Source organism: Arvicola amphibius, chromosome 8 (assembly GCF_903992535.2).
Source record: "Arvicola amphibius chromosome 8, mArvAmp1.2, whole genome shotgun sequence".
Lineage (NCBI taxonomy): Eukaryota > Metazoa > Chordata > Mammalia > Rodentia > Cricetidae > Arvicola > Arvicola amphibius.
This window is the reverse complement of record NC_052054.1, coordinates 72,777,773-72,793,624: the sequence shown is the minus strand read 5'-3', so window position 1 is coordinate 72,793,624 and position 15,852 is coordinate 72,777,773. Positions and strand designations below refer to the sequence as shown.

The following is a 15,852-nucleotide window of genomic DNA, read 5'->3' as shown; positions in this document are numbered from 1 at the left end:
AGGAGGTTGAGGCAGAAAGATAGGATTTGAGGCCAGCCTAGACTATAGAACATGACACCATCTCAAAAAGAACCCAAACAAAAAGAACAAGCCGCAACCTCAGGCTTTGTGTTGTCTAGTTCTCTCTTGGGCTGGTTGTTTGGCAGGTGACCCTTACCCCCAATGGCTTTGTTGTCTGTTAACTTGACTTTAATTGAAATGGAGGCATAACATATCCTAGAAAAATAAAGATTTACGATACAAACTAGACAAAGGGGCCAGGGTTGCCCCAGTGGGCAGGGAAATCTTTGGTCTGGGACTGGATCCTGGGGCTCAAGTCATGGGAAGTAGGGGAAGAGTCCCATGTACCCATTAGACCCTCCTCAGCAGAAGGGCTCTCTGCGTCACACCCTGGTCTCCCATCCCTGGGATTCAGGCAGTTCTGGGAGCATTAGGTATCCGTGGGCCTATTAATAGTGTTATGGTAAGAGTGCTGGCTGGAAACCAGCCACTTAGCAGGGCCTTCCTCAGCTAGTACCAAGTAGAGGACGAAGCCCTACAGGACCCCTAGAGCCCCATGCAAAGAGGGCTGTAACAAAAGACTTCCCATCAGGAAAGGGACAGTGCCCTGACTGGGGTGGTTCCTCTGGCTTCTCCAGGGCTTGCAGCTCGTCCAGCGTGGAGGGTTGTAGTATGGGACCTTCAGACTGCAGCCACTTTACTGAGGGTTCCTCCTTCTGTCCTAGCACCTTGAGCACCATTGTCAGGAGAGGTGGAAAGTCCAAGCAATCACAGTTCCAAGGGCTCCTCCACAGGCACTGACTGCAACTGGGTCAGGACCTTGGCCTCAGCTTCTAGCCCCTCATCAACTTCAGTCCCTGCTGTGGTCCCCAGGAGCAGCCCCTGGGAGTCAGGGTCTGGCAATCTCAGCACAGTGTGGGTGGCCTGTGTCCCCAGCCCCTCCACCCCTGTGCTCAGTTCCAGCCCTGCTGGCCAGACTGGCACAGCTGCAGGTGACAACATCAGACCCTCAGGCAGGGGTGTTGGGAAGCTAGGCAGCAGGCCAGAGGAGTCCGGAGAGAAGGGCAGGCTGGTGGCAGAGGTGACAGCAGGAGCAGTTGGCAGTGGCTGAGTAGAGATTGGCCCCAGAGTGTGACCCTCAGGGAGGGTGGGACTGGGGGTCATTGGGAGGGCTCCTTCAGGCACTGTGATGGCTGGCTCTTGCTTCAGGGGCAGGGCTAGGCTGGGGGCAGGTGGCAGGACTTGGGAAACGAGCATGCTGGTGGGAAAGGTAGCAGTAAGGATGATCTTGCCCTGCTGCACAGCTACCCCAGTGACAATGGGGCTGCCAGACACAGGGTTGGCCAGGAGGAAGTTTCCTGTGGAGAGAAGAGATGGAGGGCAAGATGCTGGAGAGCAGGCAGAGGGACCAGTAGGCTTAACCCCAAGAGATGTACCAGAAGCAGGACACGGGCTCCCCCAGCCCAGCAGGCCCGAGGAAAGCAGGAGGGTACCTGGGGTGGCCGCTGAGGGAAGTTGCAGTGCAGTCACTCCCACACCAGAGTTTATCAGGTGCACATTGCCAGGCCCCGCTGGAGCTGCCACCTTCACAGGGCTGCCTGGCCCAGCTGCCAACAGCTGGAGTGGCCCCACAGCCTGAGGCAGGGTCACCACCTGGGAAGTGGGTACCACCTGAGGCAAGTTCAGCAGTGGGGAGGTGGGGCTCAGGCCTGTTGGGTACCCAGAAGAGGGGGAGAGTGGTACAACCTGCGGAGCAGCCACAGAGGGCACAGCTCCTGGGGTCAGAGAGAAGGTGGAGGCGGGTGGGGGACCAGGGACAACTTGGGGCAGGGTCCCTGGGACTTCCTCTCCAGCTGCCCCAGGAACAGCTCCCTGAACTCCTTTGGTCTCAGGAGCCTCAGACGAAGCCTCTTCCAATCTAACCTCTCCTGTCTGAGGGTCCAGGACCAGGGAAGTCTTGGCCTCACTGGCTCCCTGGGGGCTGGGTTGTGATGGCGGAGCGCCCCCGCCTCCTGTGAGCAGCAGTGGCCCCAGGCTGGAAGCCTCTCCTAGAGCCAAGCTATTGATGATGACTGGGCTGCCATTGAGGAGCACTGCTGGGGGGCTGCTGGCTGCCAGGAAACTGCCATTCACTAGGATAGAGGAGGAGGCGGGGCACGTCGCAGGAGGGGTGGTCCCCGCTAGGAAGATAGAATTCTGGGTGGGGGCCTCAGCAGCCACGGGGGCCACACCCCTCTCCAGGTCCTCCGGACTTCGGCTGGACTCGGACTCATCCTCAGTAGTGGGGTTCCCATCGGACTCACTGGCAGGAAAAAGGGTTAAGTCTCAGGTCTGAAGGCTGCATTGCCCTAGAGGCAGAGGCAACCCAAACTCTTGTTAACTCTTTGAGCCCTTCAGAGGACCCGCACAGACCCCAGAGCCTCAAACACTGCTGGGGTTGACAGAATGGCGGGAATGCAAAGCCGGTGGGAAGCTTTCCCTATTCCTTTGGCTTGCAGCCGAGCACCCAGTCCGCCCCAAGTCCCCTGGGTCAGCAGGCGCGTGGCAGCAGAGCGAGGCAGAAGCCTTTACTCCAGTTCTTCCCCCTTCCCTCCCCTGGGGCGTCAGAGACCAGAGCTAGAGGCCTGGCGCTGGGGTGGGAGGAGAAGGGCTTGGGTTACAAGGGAAACCGGAGCCGGAGAAGGTTCACGTTTCACAACAAAGGCAGGCAACAGACCATGCTGTTCGGGCCGGAGGGGGCGTGGGGGTGGGCGTAAGTAATGGTCACCAAGGGTTGCAGAGGTCCCCACCCTAGGTGCCTTAGACAAAGGCCCCCTTATCCTTACCATCATCCCTCCAGGGGACCCTCCTCCCTTTTCTCATTGCCCCCTAAACTGCAGCCCCAACCTAGAAACAGCGGCCAGAACCTCAGCCCCCTGGGGCAGTGATGCCTAGAGAACCCAGGGTGTGCCTGATCTCTCTGCGCTCAGCCCGTGCGCTCGCCAACGCCGAAGGATACCAAGGGTCAGGCGCGCAGACTCCAGCGGGAACCGAGGAAGGCCGGTCCCCTCACCTTTTGCAGGGCGCTCCGCCGCCGGTCCCAGTTCGGTCGCGCTGTCGCCGGTTTTTGAACCAGTTGCTGACCTGTGTGAGCGAGAGGCCGGTGAGCGTAGCCAGGCGGCGCTTCTCGTCTGGCGTAGGATAGCGGTTGCCGCGATAGCAGGCCTTGAGCGCCGCGCGCGAGCGCTCCTTGAAGCAGTAGACGGTCTCCTCGCCGTCCCAGATGGTCTTGGGCAGAGGGAACTTCTTGCGCAGCCGGTATTTGTCCACCGCGCCCAGGGCACGGCCTCGGGCCCGCTCGGCCTCGTGGTAGCGCGCGCGCAGGTAGAGATCCTGCAGGAAGGCGTGGTGGGCGGCGGGGAAAGGGCGGCTCTCGAGGAGCCGGTAGAGCTCGGCGTATTCACCCCGCTGAAAGGCCACTAGGGCCCGCGCGCGCAGCACCGGGTCGCTGCCACGTAGGCGCTCGGCCGGGGGCAGCGCGCCCAGGAAGCGGCTCAAGCGGCCGGCGTGGCCAGCCTGCAGCAGCGCCTCGCACACACACGCCACCTGCTCGGGCGAGAAGCGGAGGCCCGTGGGCTCCTCGGCCGCGGTCTCAGAGGGAGACGCCGGGGCGCCCGGGGACCCGGAATCTGCCGCCGCCGCCTCGCCCGCCCCGGCCGCCGCCGCCTCCCCCTCGGCCTCCTGCAGAGTCTGCAGAAGCTGGCGCGCTTCCTCCTCCTCTTCCTCGGTCGCAGCCGCTGCCTCCCCCCCGGCTGCCGGCCCCGCGCTCGGCTCGGCAGGCGAGGTAGCCATGTTTGGCAACTTTGGGAAGTTCCTCCCTCCTCTGCCGCCTCCTGCGGGCTTCCCCAGCCCCCTCCCCCGCTCAGTCGTCCTCGCCTCCCCCGTCCCCTCGCGGTCTTCTGGCCCTCTCCCGGCCCAAAGGCTAGACTCAGCTCTGCACTCGGGTCAGTCCCTGTGTCTGTGTGTCCGCCCCCCTCCCCGGCTGTCGGGTCGGAATTCTTTGTTTTCCCTCCGCCTCTGGCCGCGCTTTCGGCCTTCCCCTGCGTGTGCCTCTGGCTCAGGGCCTCAGTTTCCCCATCAGGGCAACGGAGAAGGTAGTGGGCCGTCCAGCAAGGTTAAGGGCGCGAAGCCGCTTCGATCTCCCGGGTCCCTAGAAGGCCCTCTCCCTCCCTATCTCCGCGCCGCGCTCCGCCCCTCGGAATTCCCGGCCCCGCGGGGAGGGGGCGGATCTGGCTGGGAGGAGGGGCGGGAGAAAAGCGCTAGAAAGTTTTCGGTAACTTTTCTGAAGTGTCGGTCTTAGAAGCGGATGCGCGTGGCTTGCGCAGGCGCGGTGGGAGGATGGCAGTGGGCGCCCTGCTGGCCCAGCCCCCTACTTTTCCAAGCTTGAGTAGCACAGCTGGTTCACAGCTGGGCGGGGGCGGTGGCGTCTCGGGTGGCTTGTTGCTCCTCTCCTACTGGCTGGATGCCTAAGCTCCGCCCTTCATCCCGATTCGTTCGCTTTGCGTCCCACTAGCTCCAAATCAAGCTATTGGTTGTGTCTACGGGCCTCTCTATTGGCCTACGGGGGCTTCCTCCCCACAGCAGAGACTTCGCGGAGCTTAGGGCAGACCAGAAACTATTTTATTCGCAAGGGTCGGGGGTGGATTCATAGGTGGGGACAGACAATAAATACCGAGGAATGTAGAGTCTCAGTGCATCCAAAACGTGGGTCCCGGAGTCTGTCAGTGAGTCAGAGGACAAGGTCAATAAATACCCACACTGCCTTGGGGGAGGGGGTGTGCAGCAGTGGCAACGACGGCAGCATATGTGAGGAAGGGGTCGTCGCAGCATCCCTAGGAGCGGGGCTGTTAAAAGCCAGAGGCTCCCATGAAAGCTGGTAGAGGTTGTGCTGATCGTTTGCTATGGGACTGGGACCTCCCCAGAGATCAGGGGCTCATGCACAAGGATTTATGGTTTGTGACAAGTGGCTGGAAGCGTGAAAAGTGAAATCGGATGGGCTGAGCTGTTTGCCTATCCACGTCAGGCCTGAGTAAAGTGGTTGGCGAATGTCCTGGTAGCAGCGGCAGTCTTCAAAGCCGCCTGCTCTGCAGGAACTGGATTCCTGCGCACGGGTCCTGCTCCTCCCTCCCCGGCCGCCAGGGGGCAGGCCCGGATCACAGGAGCGGAGCCGGGTGGGCACCCAGGCTCGCAGGAGTGTAGAGTGGGGTGGCTGGAGGGGGAGGGAGGATGGGCGCAGAGACGCTCTGGGCCGTTCCCAGGTCACCCGGCTTTCCAAGGGGGCCTAGATGAAAGATGGCTTGGAGTCTTAGGGTTCAGGGGGCGAAGGTGGCTCCCGGGAAACACCAGATTGGGGTATAGGCCACCAACCCAGTGCAGCCCAGTGTGGCGGCAGCAGCCAGAGCAGCGGCGAACAGGAGCAGGCAACGCGCCTCGGATAGGCCAGACCTAAGGACCTGCAGGCAAGAGGGCAGGATTAGCCACTGGCTCCAGGGAGCAGCCCAGCCTGTACCCATAGATGGGCCAAGAATCCTCTGAGCGCATCCCTGATGCCCCACAGCCCGCAGTTACAGTTGACTGCTCGCAAGCCTGGGCTCCCTTCAGAACTCATCATTGGCTACTTCGTAGCGGCCTGTGTTGATTGGCCGCCCGATCACCCTCCCTCCCTGCGGTGGGCCGAGCTCCACAGAGGCACAGCAAAGCGGTGATGACACTCAGTGGGCGGAGCAAGGCGAAAGCCCGTGACGGGAGGACTTGGGACGTACCCTGGCAGGGAGCAGCAGGTGACGGCGGTGCACGGGGCCTGGCCCCACCAGCGGGCATTGGCCCAGAGCCACGGCCGGGGGGCCATCTAGCTGGAGAGAGAAGGGACAGGTGACCCGATCGGAGCCCAGCCCGGCCGGCTGCCTTCAGCAGCAGGACAAGAGGCAGTATAGGGAGTCAAGGCAAGAACGGGAATCTTTGGGGAAGATTTGGCAAACGGCCTGAAACAAGGGAGAGCTGGTAGATGGCAGATTGAGTGAAGGGTATCTTCCTTCTGGAGCCCCCAAAGAGAGCGAGCCCTAATGTGGACGGGGAGATGGGCTATGGGTAGCAGATCTGAGTGGGGATGGGGAAGAAAGGGGTCTTACATGGGAAGGTGGATCCATGGCCCAGGGACTGGGGACCCCCATGACTGCTGGAAGGAGAAGAGAGGTGTATGGAGCGTGGAGGGCGGAAAAGGGCGGTGGCTTGGCGTGCCCCAGCCTGGGACCCTCCCCTGTCCCAAGTGTCCACACACCCAGCACGCCCCCATCTTCACCCGGTGCCCTCCTGGCCTGGGGTGTGTGAGAGACTCGCCTGGGGCTCCCGGAGGCTGCAGCATCTCCATCCGCTCTTGCAGCTGCCGAACGTGAGCCTCCAGGTCTCGGTTCCGGACCTCGGCCTCCTGCAATTGGCTGCAGGAAGACAGGAAGGTAAGCCAGCCCATAGGGTGAGGGACTGGGAAGGTTGTTGGCACCCCGCACTCTGACTCCAACCTGGAGAAGTTCTGGTTGGCAGTGCGGATGGCTTCCAGCTCGCGGCTCAGGCTCTGCCGGGTGAGAACCTCCTCCTCCAGGGCTTCCTGGAGCTCCCGCAGCGTCACGACGGTCTCAGCTTTTGCTGAGGGGACAGCTGCTGGGCCGGCCACTTCTGCCTGTAGGTGGGGATGGAGTTTGGGACCACTGGGCTCAGTCCTGCACACCCTTCCCCTGGCCTTCTCTCTGGTAAACTAGTAGCTTCTGGGACAGTCAACACGGGCACTGAAGGGCTGGCATCAGAACTTGATTGTGTCCCTCCCAATCCCACAGTGCTTCAGACAAACCTGGCTTTACCCACAGGTCTCCCGAGTTTGTCTCTGGCCTGCTCTCTACAACCTCCCCTCCTCCTTCCAAGGCCAGCTACCACCTGTAGGCTCCCTAACTCATCCTCCTCCAGGTGATCAGCAGTCCCTCCTTCCCTTCCAGCCCTGGTTGGTGTGGCTTTCAGACCCCACACCCATGCCGGGGTAGCGCCTACCTCTGAGCTGCAATTTCCTAGTTCTCTTTGTTATTTTTCACTCGAAAACAGGGTCTCACTGTATAACACAAGCAAGCCTTGACTTTGGGATCATTCCGCCTGTTCTTCCTGAGTAGCTAGGGCATGCTGCTGGGTCTTACTGAAGCAGCAGCCCGCCAGGGGCCACTGCAATGTCCTGTAAACTGCAGCACTTGGCTCAGCAGGTGCACCCACCCAGCAAGCTCTGCCCTTCTCTCTGCAGGTTTTTGGTCAGCCCTCTCCTCTGTCTACTCACTACTCACCACTTGATTGGGTGGGGACACAGGCGGCTCCAAGTTGAGCACTTGCAAGTCTGCCTCAGGCAACTGCAGGGCCTCCAGTTCCATCGGGGTGGGGTCCAGGACCTCATTGTCTCTGAGAAGAGGAAGAGGCTGCCAAACAGGGATCTGGGTCTCCCTAGCCTGTGGGCAGGCCAGGCTTCCAAGACCCCAAGGCTCAAGGAGGAGCAGAGCAGACTGCCAGGGCTAGTCGACACCCCCTCTGCCTAGCAAAGCCTCTGCTGACAGGACCTCTGCCTCTTGGCTACTTTGCTGGCTGACAGAGCAGTATGGCTCTACAGAGGGTGGGCTATATCCTCTTCTACCCAGTGTGCGATAGAAGTTGCTTGCAGATCAGGACATAGGCTGTTCTTAGTTAGCTGTGCCTGTCTGGGACATGCCTGATGGTAATCACCTGGACAAGCTTCCTCTAAGTGCTCCTGCTTCCTAGTTTACTCCTGAGAAGTGGCCTATTCATTTGTCATTTTGTGGCAATGGAGATTAAGCCAGGAAATCATACACGAGAGTTAAGATCTCTCTGTTGTTAAGACAGGGTTTCTCTGCATAGCCCCGGTTGTCCTGGAACTCACTCTGTAGACCAGGCTGGCCTCAAACTCAAGATTGCCCATTCCTGCCTCCCCAAGTGGTGGGATTAAAGGCATGCGCCATGCCTGAATAGTTTTTTTCTTTAAAGGTTTATTATTATTATCTTTAGTACTTTTTAAATCTTTGTCTTTCTTTTGAGACAAGAGTTCTTGTAGCTCAGGCTGGCCTGGAACTTGCTATAGCTAATGATGACTGTGAACTTTTGATCCTCCTGTCGTCTCCTCCTTGATGCTCGGATGACAGGTGTGACCCACCATGCATCCTTTCCACAGTGCTGAGGTCAAAGCCCAGGACCTGAGCATGCTAGGCGAGCACTCACCCCAGAGCTGGTGATGCTTTCTTGTATTGGGCCATGTTCCCAGTCAAGGAAGCACTGCCTTACCTGAATAACTGATTTCTTGTTTTGTCTTGTTTTTGAGACCAAGCTCTTACTATGTACCGTACTGTACCAGGTTGGCCTTGACCTTGTGACTCTCCTACCTCCACTCCCCCAGCACTGGCACCACATGTGTGCCACCACATGCCTGACCAATAATGAATTTATTTCTGGTATTTCAAGACAAGTTCTCACTCTGTAGCCCAGGCTGGCCTCCTTGATTGTGGGGTTCCAGGGTAAGACACCCTGCCTAGCAATAGTGGATGCTGTCTGTCTATCTTTTGTTTCTTGTAGCCCAGGCTGGTATTAGACTCACCATATAGCCCAGAATGGTCTTGAACTTCTGATCCTCCTGCCTCTACTCTAAGTGCTGGAATTGCAAGTTTGTGCCACCACACCCAGCATAATGAATGGATGCCTTGAAAAGGCTCTACTGACTAGGCATGGTGGTACATGCCCATAATCATAGCACTCTAAGGCCAGCTTAGGCTGTATGAACAAGATCCTGCCTCAGAAAAGAAGACAAAAAACTTTAAAAACTTAAAAACTGTTTTATTGTTATGTGCTCCAATAAGTTAATGTTCTTAAAATAAACTGTCAGATTCCAGGTCTGTTTTCTAAGAAGCTGGGTATCTTAGAAACATAAAAGTCAATAGCTGGAAGATTCTGGAAGGCTGAGAATAGATTCTTGGGTTATACAACTGAACTGAAATGCTGAAGTACATATGGCTAGGAAAGCCAGAGCTACATAACAAAGGGACCGGTCTCAAAAAAGCAAAACAAAACAAAGTACATATATGTATTCCTGTACAGGCTAGTCTTATGTCAACTTGATACAAGCTGAAGTCATTAAAGAGGAAGGAGCCTCTTTAATTAATTTAATTAAGAAAATGCCTCCAGGGGCTAGAGAGATGGCTCAGCAGTTAAGAGCATTGCCTGCTCTTCCAAAGGTCCTGAGTTCAATTCCCAGCAATCACATGGTGGCTCACAACCATCTGTAATGAGGTCTGGTGCCCTCTTCTGGCCTTCAAGCATACACACTGACAGAATAGTGTATACATAACAAATAAATAAATATCTTTAAAAAAAAAATGCCTCCAAGCCCGGTGGTGGCACACATCTTTAATCCCAGCACTCAGGAGGCAAAGGCAGGTGAATCTCTCAGTTCAAGCCCAGCCTAGTCTACAGAGTGAGTTCCAGGACAGCCTGTCTCAAAAAACCAACAAAACAAAAACAAAAATAAAAACAAAAACAAAAAACTACCAACCTAAAACCATCAAGCTTCAGGCAAGCCTATAAAGCATTTTCTTAATTAGTCATTGATGGGAGAGGATCCAGGCCCATGCTGGTAGAGCAAGCCAGTAAGCAGCAACCTGCCTCCAGCTGTCTCAACAGCTCCTGCCTCCAGGTTCCTGCCCTGTTTGAGTTTCTGTCCTGACTTCCTTCCGTGATGTACAGTGATTTGGAGTGGAAGCCAAATAAACCCTTTCCTCCCCAACCTGCTCTTGGTCATGGTGTTTCATCACAGCAACAGGAACCCTAACTAAGACAGTTCCTAAGAATCCTCGGTTTCAAGACTGATCCTTCGAACTGACTGACTGAGGTGAGCCTTCACACACATAGCCAGTAGGCAATCACACTTACCTGAGGGCCATGCAAGAGTAGGAGTAACCCACGAAAGGCAGGTGGACCCCAAGTGGCATGTCCTCCTGCATGTCCGATAGTGTCTCCTATGGAAGAGGTGCAGGGCTGTGGCCAACAATTGTCAGGGTTCGCCCATCACCCCTCTCTAATCATAGCATGACTGTCCCCATTAAGCCAACCCCATGAGTTAAGGTGTCCCTTCTATCATTTTCTATCTTGTTGCTTCTTGTTGGGCCTCAGTCCACACCACACTATTCTCTACTGCAGTGGGCCATGGCAGGATCTAGAGCTTGTTAAATCTAATGCTGAGAGAGCACTAGCCTGAGAGAGGATCTCCTGCCTCTCCTGGCATCCTTTGGGGCCTCAGCTCAGTCTCCTCCAAGAAGCTCTTCAGCACCTTCCAGGCTGGGTCCATTTTTTAGCCTTGCTAACAGTGAGACCTCACTGTCTTGAGAACTGGTCACTTGTGTGTCCTCAAGCCTGAGTGAGTACATTGCAGTGCTCTAGGTAACAATGTCGGACCAAAGAAGGTGGTCACCCCATTGTTTTCTTTTTCTTTTTCTTTTCTTTTTTCTTTTTCTTTTTCTTTTTTTGGTTTTTCAAGACAGGGTTTCTCTGCAGCTTTTTTAGAGCCTGTCCTGGACCTAGCTCTTGTAGACCAGGCTGGCCTCGAACTCACAGAGATCCGCCTGCCTCTGCCTCCCGAGTGCTGGGATTAAAGGCGTGCGCCACCACCGCCTGGCACCCCCATTGTTTTATTTTTCAAGGGGGAGGTCTCACTATGTAGCCCTGACTGGCCTGGAACTCACGATGTAGACCACATTGGCCTTGATCTACCAGAGATCCACCTGCCTCTGCTTCTGAAGCCCTGGAATTAAAGGTGTGCGCCATCACACCTAGCTGATCATCCCAATTTTATGAAGGGGGTTAGGGAAATCCCCTTAACCACTCAGGAATCGCAGGTACGTACCCCGCCCCCGCTCACCATGGCAGTGAGCCGGTCCTCTACCACATCGAAGTTGCATGTGTCTGTGGCACCTTCGAAGTCTGGTGTAAAGGGGGGTACACTGTCTCGGAGAACCTCCCAATCAAGGCCACAGAAGAAAGGGTGCTTCTGGAAATCACCTGCCCCACCTCGGCCTAGCCTTATCTCCGCAGGGCATAGCAGGCCCCGAATGAGATCTTGAGCTTCCTCAGGGACACCCGTGTCTGCCAGAGGCAGAGACAGGTGTTCCTGTTCAGAAAGCAGAGAAAAGTGAGTCAGTCCTGGGTTGAAGAGCTGCCTCAGTGGGTAAGAGCACTCTGGCTGTTCCGGCAGAGATATCAAGGTTCTATTTCCCGGCACCCACATGGCAGCACACAAGTCTGTCTCCACTTCCAGGGGACCACATGCTCTCTGACTTTCGTGAGCACTTACATAGTGCACAGACATACAGGCAGCTTAAACTTATACATACTTATATAAATATATTTTAAAAAAAATCCTGGGAGCATGTGCCATCATGCCAGGCACCCTGCGTGGCTCCCATGCTCACCTTGTAATGCACAATCTTGGCATATGTCTCAGCCGTGGAGTCGGCATAGAAGGGTGTCTGCCCGTAGAACATTTCATAGGCGAACACGCCCAGCGCCCACCAGTCACACTCAGGCCCGTAGCTGCCTGCCCCAGGCCCTCCGCCAACAGCCTGCAGAATCTCAGGAGACAGGTAGTCCGGGGTACCCACAGCCACCAGCGACCTCACCTGTGCCAACCAGACCTGAATGCTTAAACCCTTCCCCTGACTGTACAATCTGGAGCACAGATGTCCCCAGTAAAGCCGCTTTCTTGCTCTACATCCGGCCTGGCCCCTACCCAAGCCTCACTTTTCAGCTCTCCAACCCAGCCCCGCCTCCTGTACCTTCTGGCCCCTAACTGGTGGGGAGAGTCTCACCAGGCTCTTCCCATCGTACCTTTCCATCAGGCTGGAGTTTGAGGCAGGAGCCAAAGTCGGCCAGTCGGATGTGCCCACACCGGTCCAGCAAAATGTTATCTGGTTTGATGTCCCTGTGCACAGACAAAGAAGGAGGTGCTTGAAAGACTGTACTCCTGGGTCCCATCAGGCTCGGTCCAGTTCCACCCCAGCAGGGATTCTACAATTCTAGACCCCATTCCTGCCCCCAATGGGATCTGACCTCAAGGTACCCTTCCTTCCCACACAAACTCTGCTAACCCTCCAAGGGCCCTGCCACGCCCACCTGTGCACGTAGCCCAGCCGGTGCACCGAGTCTATGGCCATGACAATCTCGGCCAGGTAGAAGCGCGCCATCTCGGCGGGGATCCGCTCCCCAAACTTGCTCAGCAGCGTTAGCAGGTCCCCGCCCACGTAGTATTCCATGACCAGGTACTGGGAGCAGGCGTGTCACAGGGGGTTGGTTGCCCCCAAGACTCACGGAGACACCCCGTCCCCAAGCATAGAGCCCTCCACTGTGATAGAGTGCCCCAGAGATCTCTGAACCAAGGCCAAACCAGACATCATCTCTTTTCTCAAGAAAGGTCCCTCTTCTTCCTGAGACATATTCCTACCCGCCCCCGGCCTATGGCTGCTCTCCCTACTTCAGCTTTCTTGACTTGAGGTGGTGTATCTGTCACTCCTTCCTGGTCACCCGGGCCCGGAGCTCACCAGGTAGTTCTCATCCTGGAAGGCAAAGTGCAGCTGCGTGATCCAGCGCCGGTCCCCTTTCACCAGTACATCCCTTTCTTCCCGGAAGCACGACACCTGTGAGGCAGGAGCGATGCTGCAGAAGGTGAGCTGGAGAAATAAGGGCGCCTCCCCCAGCCCTGGTCCTCACCTCGCCTCTCTTCAGCATGTCCCACTTATTCATAATCTTCATGGCATACACCTGGCCTGTCTGTTTCATCTTCACCACCGCTACCTAAAGGCGGAACCGGGATGACAGTAGAGGTGGCAGGGAAAACAGCAAGGCTCACCCAGATAGGACTCCACCCTTATCTCCACCCAGCCTTAGCCACGCCCCCCACAACACCCACTGACACCCCCCCCCCCAACCTCGCCTCCACCCCAGCCTCAGGTTCAAGCTCATTCATCAATTTTTAAGGCTATGCCCAACCCACCTCAAGTAAAGTTCCACTCTCAGGTCCCTCAAGACTCACCTCACTGAATGCCCCTCGCCCGATCACCTTCAGAATCTCAAAGTCATCCCTCTGCAGTCGGACCTCCTTAAGCCTTGCTGCAATGGGATCCACTGGGTGGGGGTGGAGGGAGGAAGAGCCAAAGGTCACTAGAACACTAAAGGCAAGGGTGGTACCCTCAGTCTCCTCTTCCCTCTGCCCCTTAGGTTGATTTTAGGGTTCTGCTTCCAAAACCTCTGTGATGTTTGGGGACCCAGAACCGACTGTTTCCACAGGACTGTAGGACCAAAAGGGAGGCAGAGGGAGGGAAGCCCAAACCCATGTGACGTTAGGGTGCTCAGTCAGGTCCCGAGATTCTCATTCAATGTCTTGCACCATGGCCTCAAAAGGCAGTGGTGTCTAGCACAGCCAGCATGAGGACTGCACTTGGGAAACTTTAGTAGAGTCTGGAGTGGGGGAGAGCACAGCCCACCAGCATCCTAGACACTGCTAGAAGCATTCTTGGTCTCCAAAGTGGGTAGGAGAGCCTTCTTACAGCCAAAGTTCCAGGAGATAAGGTCCTGCGCTAGGGTGCTTCAATAGGAGGGGAAGGCAGCCAGGTCAGAGGCTGGCAACTAGGGGGCAGGGGGCAGGCCAGGCCTCCCTTGGGAAGTGGTCAGGACTGAGAGTAAGGATGGAGGAGGAATGAGTGTAGGAAAGAGGGAGATGGTGGGTCATGGAGAAGAGAGGGGCTCGGGTAAAGTGGGCCGTCAGAGAAGACACAGCCAGGGCCAAGGCTGGGGGGGGGGGGGTGGGGAGGAGAGAGCCAAGGCATTGAGCCCTTTTAAGGCAGCGGGAACCCAGGCCCCCTCCCCCGCCCAAGCCTGGCAGGGGAGGGGAGGGGCCCACGGGATGTTGCTCGGGCCACAAAAGGACTGCTCCTTCCCAGTGGGCCAGACCCCCACCCCCACCCGTTCTCAGTTTACCCCCTACCAGCCCAGCCCCATCTTCTGCAAAAGGGAGGCTGAAGGAGTTCCTGAGGGCTGCAGAGAAGAAAAGTCCTCTACAGGCTTAGTGGCCTAGCCCATGGCCTCCACCTTTCCATCTATGAAATGGGGGAGGAGAGGAGAATGAGCTGGGGCCACAGACATGGGCATACAGGACAACGACCAAGAGCAGGACCCTTAATGATGGGCACAGAGCAACAAAACAGCGTTATTTGTAAGGAAGCTGGGGTAAGCCTGTACTCTGGCTGGACCAGGCCCATCCACTAGGCCTCAGAAGACCTTTGCAGAAGGGCATTTAAGTTGTGAGGGAACTACAGGCCTTGTGCTAGAACCACGAAAGCACAAATTTGGAAAGCCAAATGGGATCCCCTGTCTGGGCAGCCCAGTCCAGGAGGGTCCAAGACACACTCTGAAGCTGAAAGTGTTCCTCCTTAATTTGGGGGACATAAAAGATGCTGGGTGGCGCCTGTCTGCCGGGCTGGTTCTCCCCTAGGGCCTCTGTGAGTCACTGTGCCCTCACAGCTCCTGGACACCTGTCAGGGCAGCTGGGAAGGCAGACGCCAAACACCTGCCTAAGGGCCGCACCCTGGCAGCTGCCCCACGCTCTCCCTCCCCACACTCTGGGAAACCAGGGAGGACTGTAAAGCTTATTTTGGAGGGTGAGGGTCCTATAAGAGAAAGCTACCAGGCCCCTTTGTGGGTTCAGAGAAGGCAGCAGGTTATGCCCACCTCAGCCTGCTCTGGCTGAGTCATGGCTGGCCTCCACTGACCCTAGTCTGCCCCAGCAGGGGAGCTTGGGATCAAGGCCTGAACTCTGCTTGAGTTCCAACAGAAGACCTCTCCAAGCCTCCTGCCCTCCACAGCCAATTCCTGCCCTGTAGACCCACCTCTGCCTTGCCCCTCCACCCCATGCCTCCTGCCCATACTCACCCCACTGCAAGAAGTCGGCCACATACTTGTCCTGGGCTAGGTGGGAGGCGCCCAGCTCCTGGTGGACGCCCAGGAGAAGGTCGAGCAGGGGCTCCAGCCCCAGGAAGCCGGGGTCCAGCACCAGCTGCTGGAGCTGCCTCAGCCGCACCTCGGCTGACATGTTGGGCAGGCAGCACCATGGCCCCTCCCCGGGCCGGAGCTCGGGGTCTTCCTGTCACGGGGCCTGGCTACCCCTGTCCAGGCCCCAGAACCCTGGCTGCATGTCTGCCTGTCCCTGACTATCCCTTGGGTCCCTCTGGCTAGTTCTAAGGCTGAGGCCTCCTCCTCTTTTCCCCACCCCTTGGCCCAGCCCCCCCTCCCGCCTCCCAGCTTTAACCCCTCCTAAGCCAACACCCCAACTCCTTTCTTTCAGGGCCCCTCAAAACTCTTTGATGCCCAATGTCAAAGGATAGAGTAAGTACTCCACAGATGCCCCTCAAAGCCCCCACCAACCCACAAAAGGGTAGAACAGAGGAAGTTACAGGTGTGAGGTGTCAGTGCCCAGAAGTGCCAATCTAAGTTCAGAGCTGGGAGGAATAGGGAAAGCGGCTGATGCCTAGGCCCACGGGGAAGGGGGGGGGGCTGGGGGGGGGGGCAGAGGCCAGGGGCAGCTTCTTCGTGACTCAGCAATGGATTCCCACTTTGGGACAGTTAAATTTAGTTCCTGTGCCTGCTGTATTACACACCCCCCCTTTTTTGGCAGGAGGTGGAAGGGAGATCAGGAGGGAACCTAGCCAAGCCACCAGGGCCAGGGGTGACCTGCTGGCCCAA

The 15,852-nt window shown here is 57.1% G+C and overlaps 2 protein-coding genes across 10 annotated transcripts; both read right to left on the bottom strand.

Annotated features, from left to right (window-relative positions):
* Positions 1–99: 99 nt before the first annotated feature.
* Positions 100–3,895, bottom strand: Six5 (SIX homeobox 5). Of its 2 annotated transcripts, XM_038338985.1 has the most exons (3): positions 3,053–3,894; positions 1,494–2,302; positions 100–1,358 (listed from the first exon to the last, which is right to left on the bottom strand). In XM_038338985.1, the coding sequence occupies exons 1-3, from the start codon at positions 3,829–3,831 to the stop codon at positions 769–771; spliced, it is 2,178 nt and encodes a 725-aa protein (XP_038194913.1). In that variant the 5' UTR covers positions 3,832–3,894; the 3' UTR covers positions 100–768. The 2 variants fall into 2 exon arrangements, with proteins under 2 accessions (XP_038194913.1, XP_038194912.1); XM_038338984.1 differs by having other exon boundaries at positions 100–2,302; positions 3,053–3,895.
* Positions 3,896–4,637: 742 nt separating this feature from the next.
* Dmpk (DM1 protein kinase) lies at positions 4,638–15,354 on the bottom strand. Of its 8 annotated transcripts, none has more exons than XR_005286514.1 (15): positions 15,043–15,354; positions 13,148–13,239; positions 12,826–12,909; positions 12,657–12,752; positions 12,232–12,380; positions 11,947–12,040; positions 11,532–11,738; positions 10,967–11,230; positions 9,997–10,082; positions 7,356–7,467; positions 6,555–6,712; positions 6,168–6,473; positions 5,802–5,887; positions 5,407–5,492; positions 4,638–5,320 (listed from the first exon to the last, which is right to left on the bottom strand). XR_005286514.1 is itself a non-coding variant. In XM_038338990.1 (15 exons), exons 1-15 carry the CDS (start codon positions 15,200–15,202, stop codon positions 5,352–5,354), a joined length of 1,878 nt encoding a protein of 625 aa, XP_038194918.1. In that variant the 5' UTR covers positions 15,203–15,354; the 3' UTR covers positions 4,638–5,351. The 8 variants fall into 8 exon arrangements, 6 of the variants coding, with proteins under 6 accessions (XP_038194918.1, XP_038194917.1, XP_038194920.1 ...); XM_038338990.1 differs by having other exon boundaries at positions 4,638–5,492; positions 5,802–5,891; positions 6,168–6,214; positions 6,376–6,473; XM_038338989.1 differs by having other exon boundaries at positions 4,638–5,492; positions 6,168–6,214; positions 6,376–6,473.
* Between the last annotated feature and the right edge of the window lie 498 nt (positions 15,355–15,852).

Excerpts from the sequence above, each read along its gene's own strand:
- Six5 (XM_038338984.1), bottom strand. The coding sequence starts at position 3,831 with ATGGCTACCTCGCCTGCCGAGCCGAGCGCGGGGCCGGCAGCCGGGGGG. Across the intron at positions 2,303-3,052 it reads GGCGGAGCGCCCTGCAAAAG|TGAGTCCGATGGGAACCCCA; the intron begins GTGAGGGGACCG and ends TTTTCCTGCCAG.
- Dmpk (XM_038338986.1), bottom strand. The coding sequence starts at position 15,202 with ATGTCAGCCGAGGTGCGGCTGAGGCAGCTCCAGCAGCTGGTGCTGGAC. Across the intron at positions 12,041-12,231 it reads CGGCTGGGCTACGTGCACAG|GGACATCAAACCAGATAACA; the intron begins GTGGGCGTGGCA and ends GTCTGTGCACAG. Across the intron at positions 11,739-11,946 it reads AACTCCAGCCTGATGGAAAG|GTGAGGTCGCTGGTGGCTGT; the intron begins GTACGATGGGAA and ends TGGTTGGCACAG.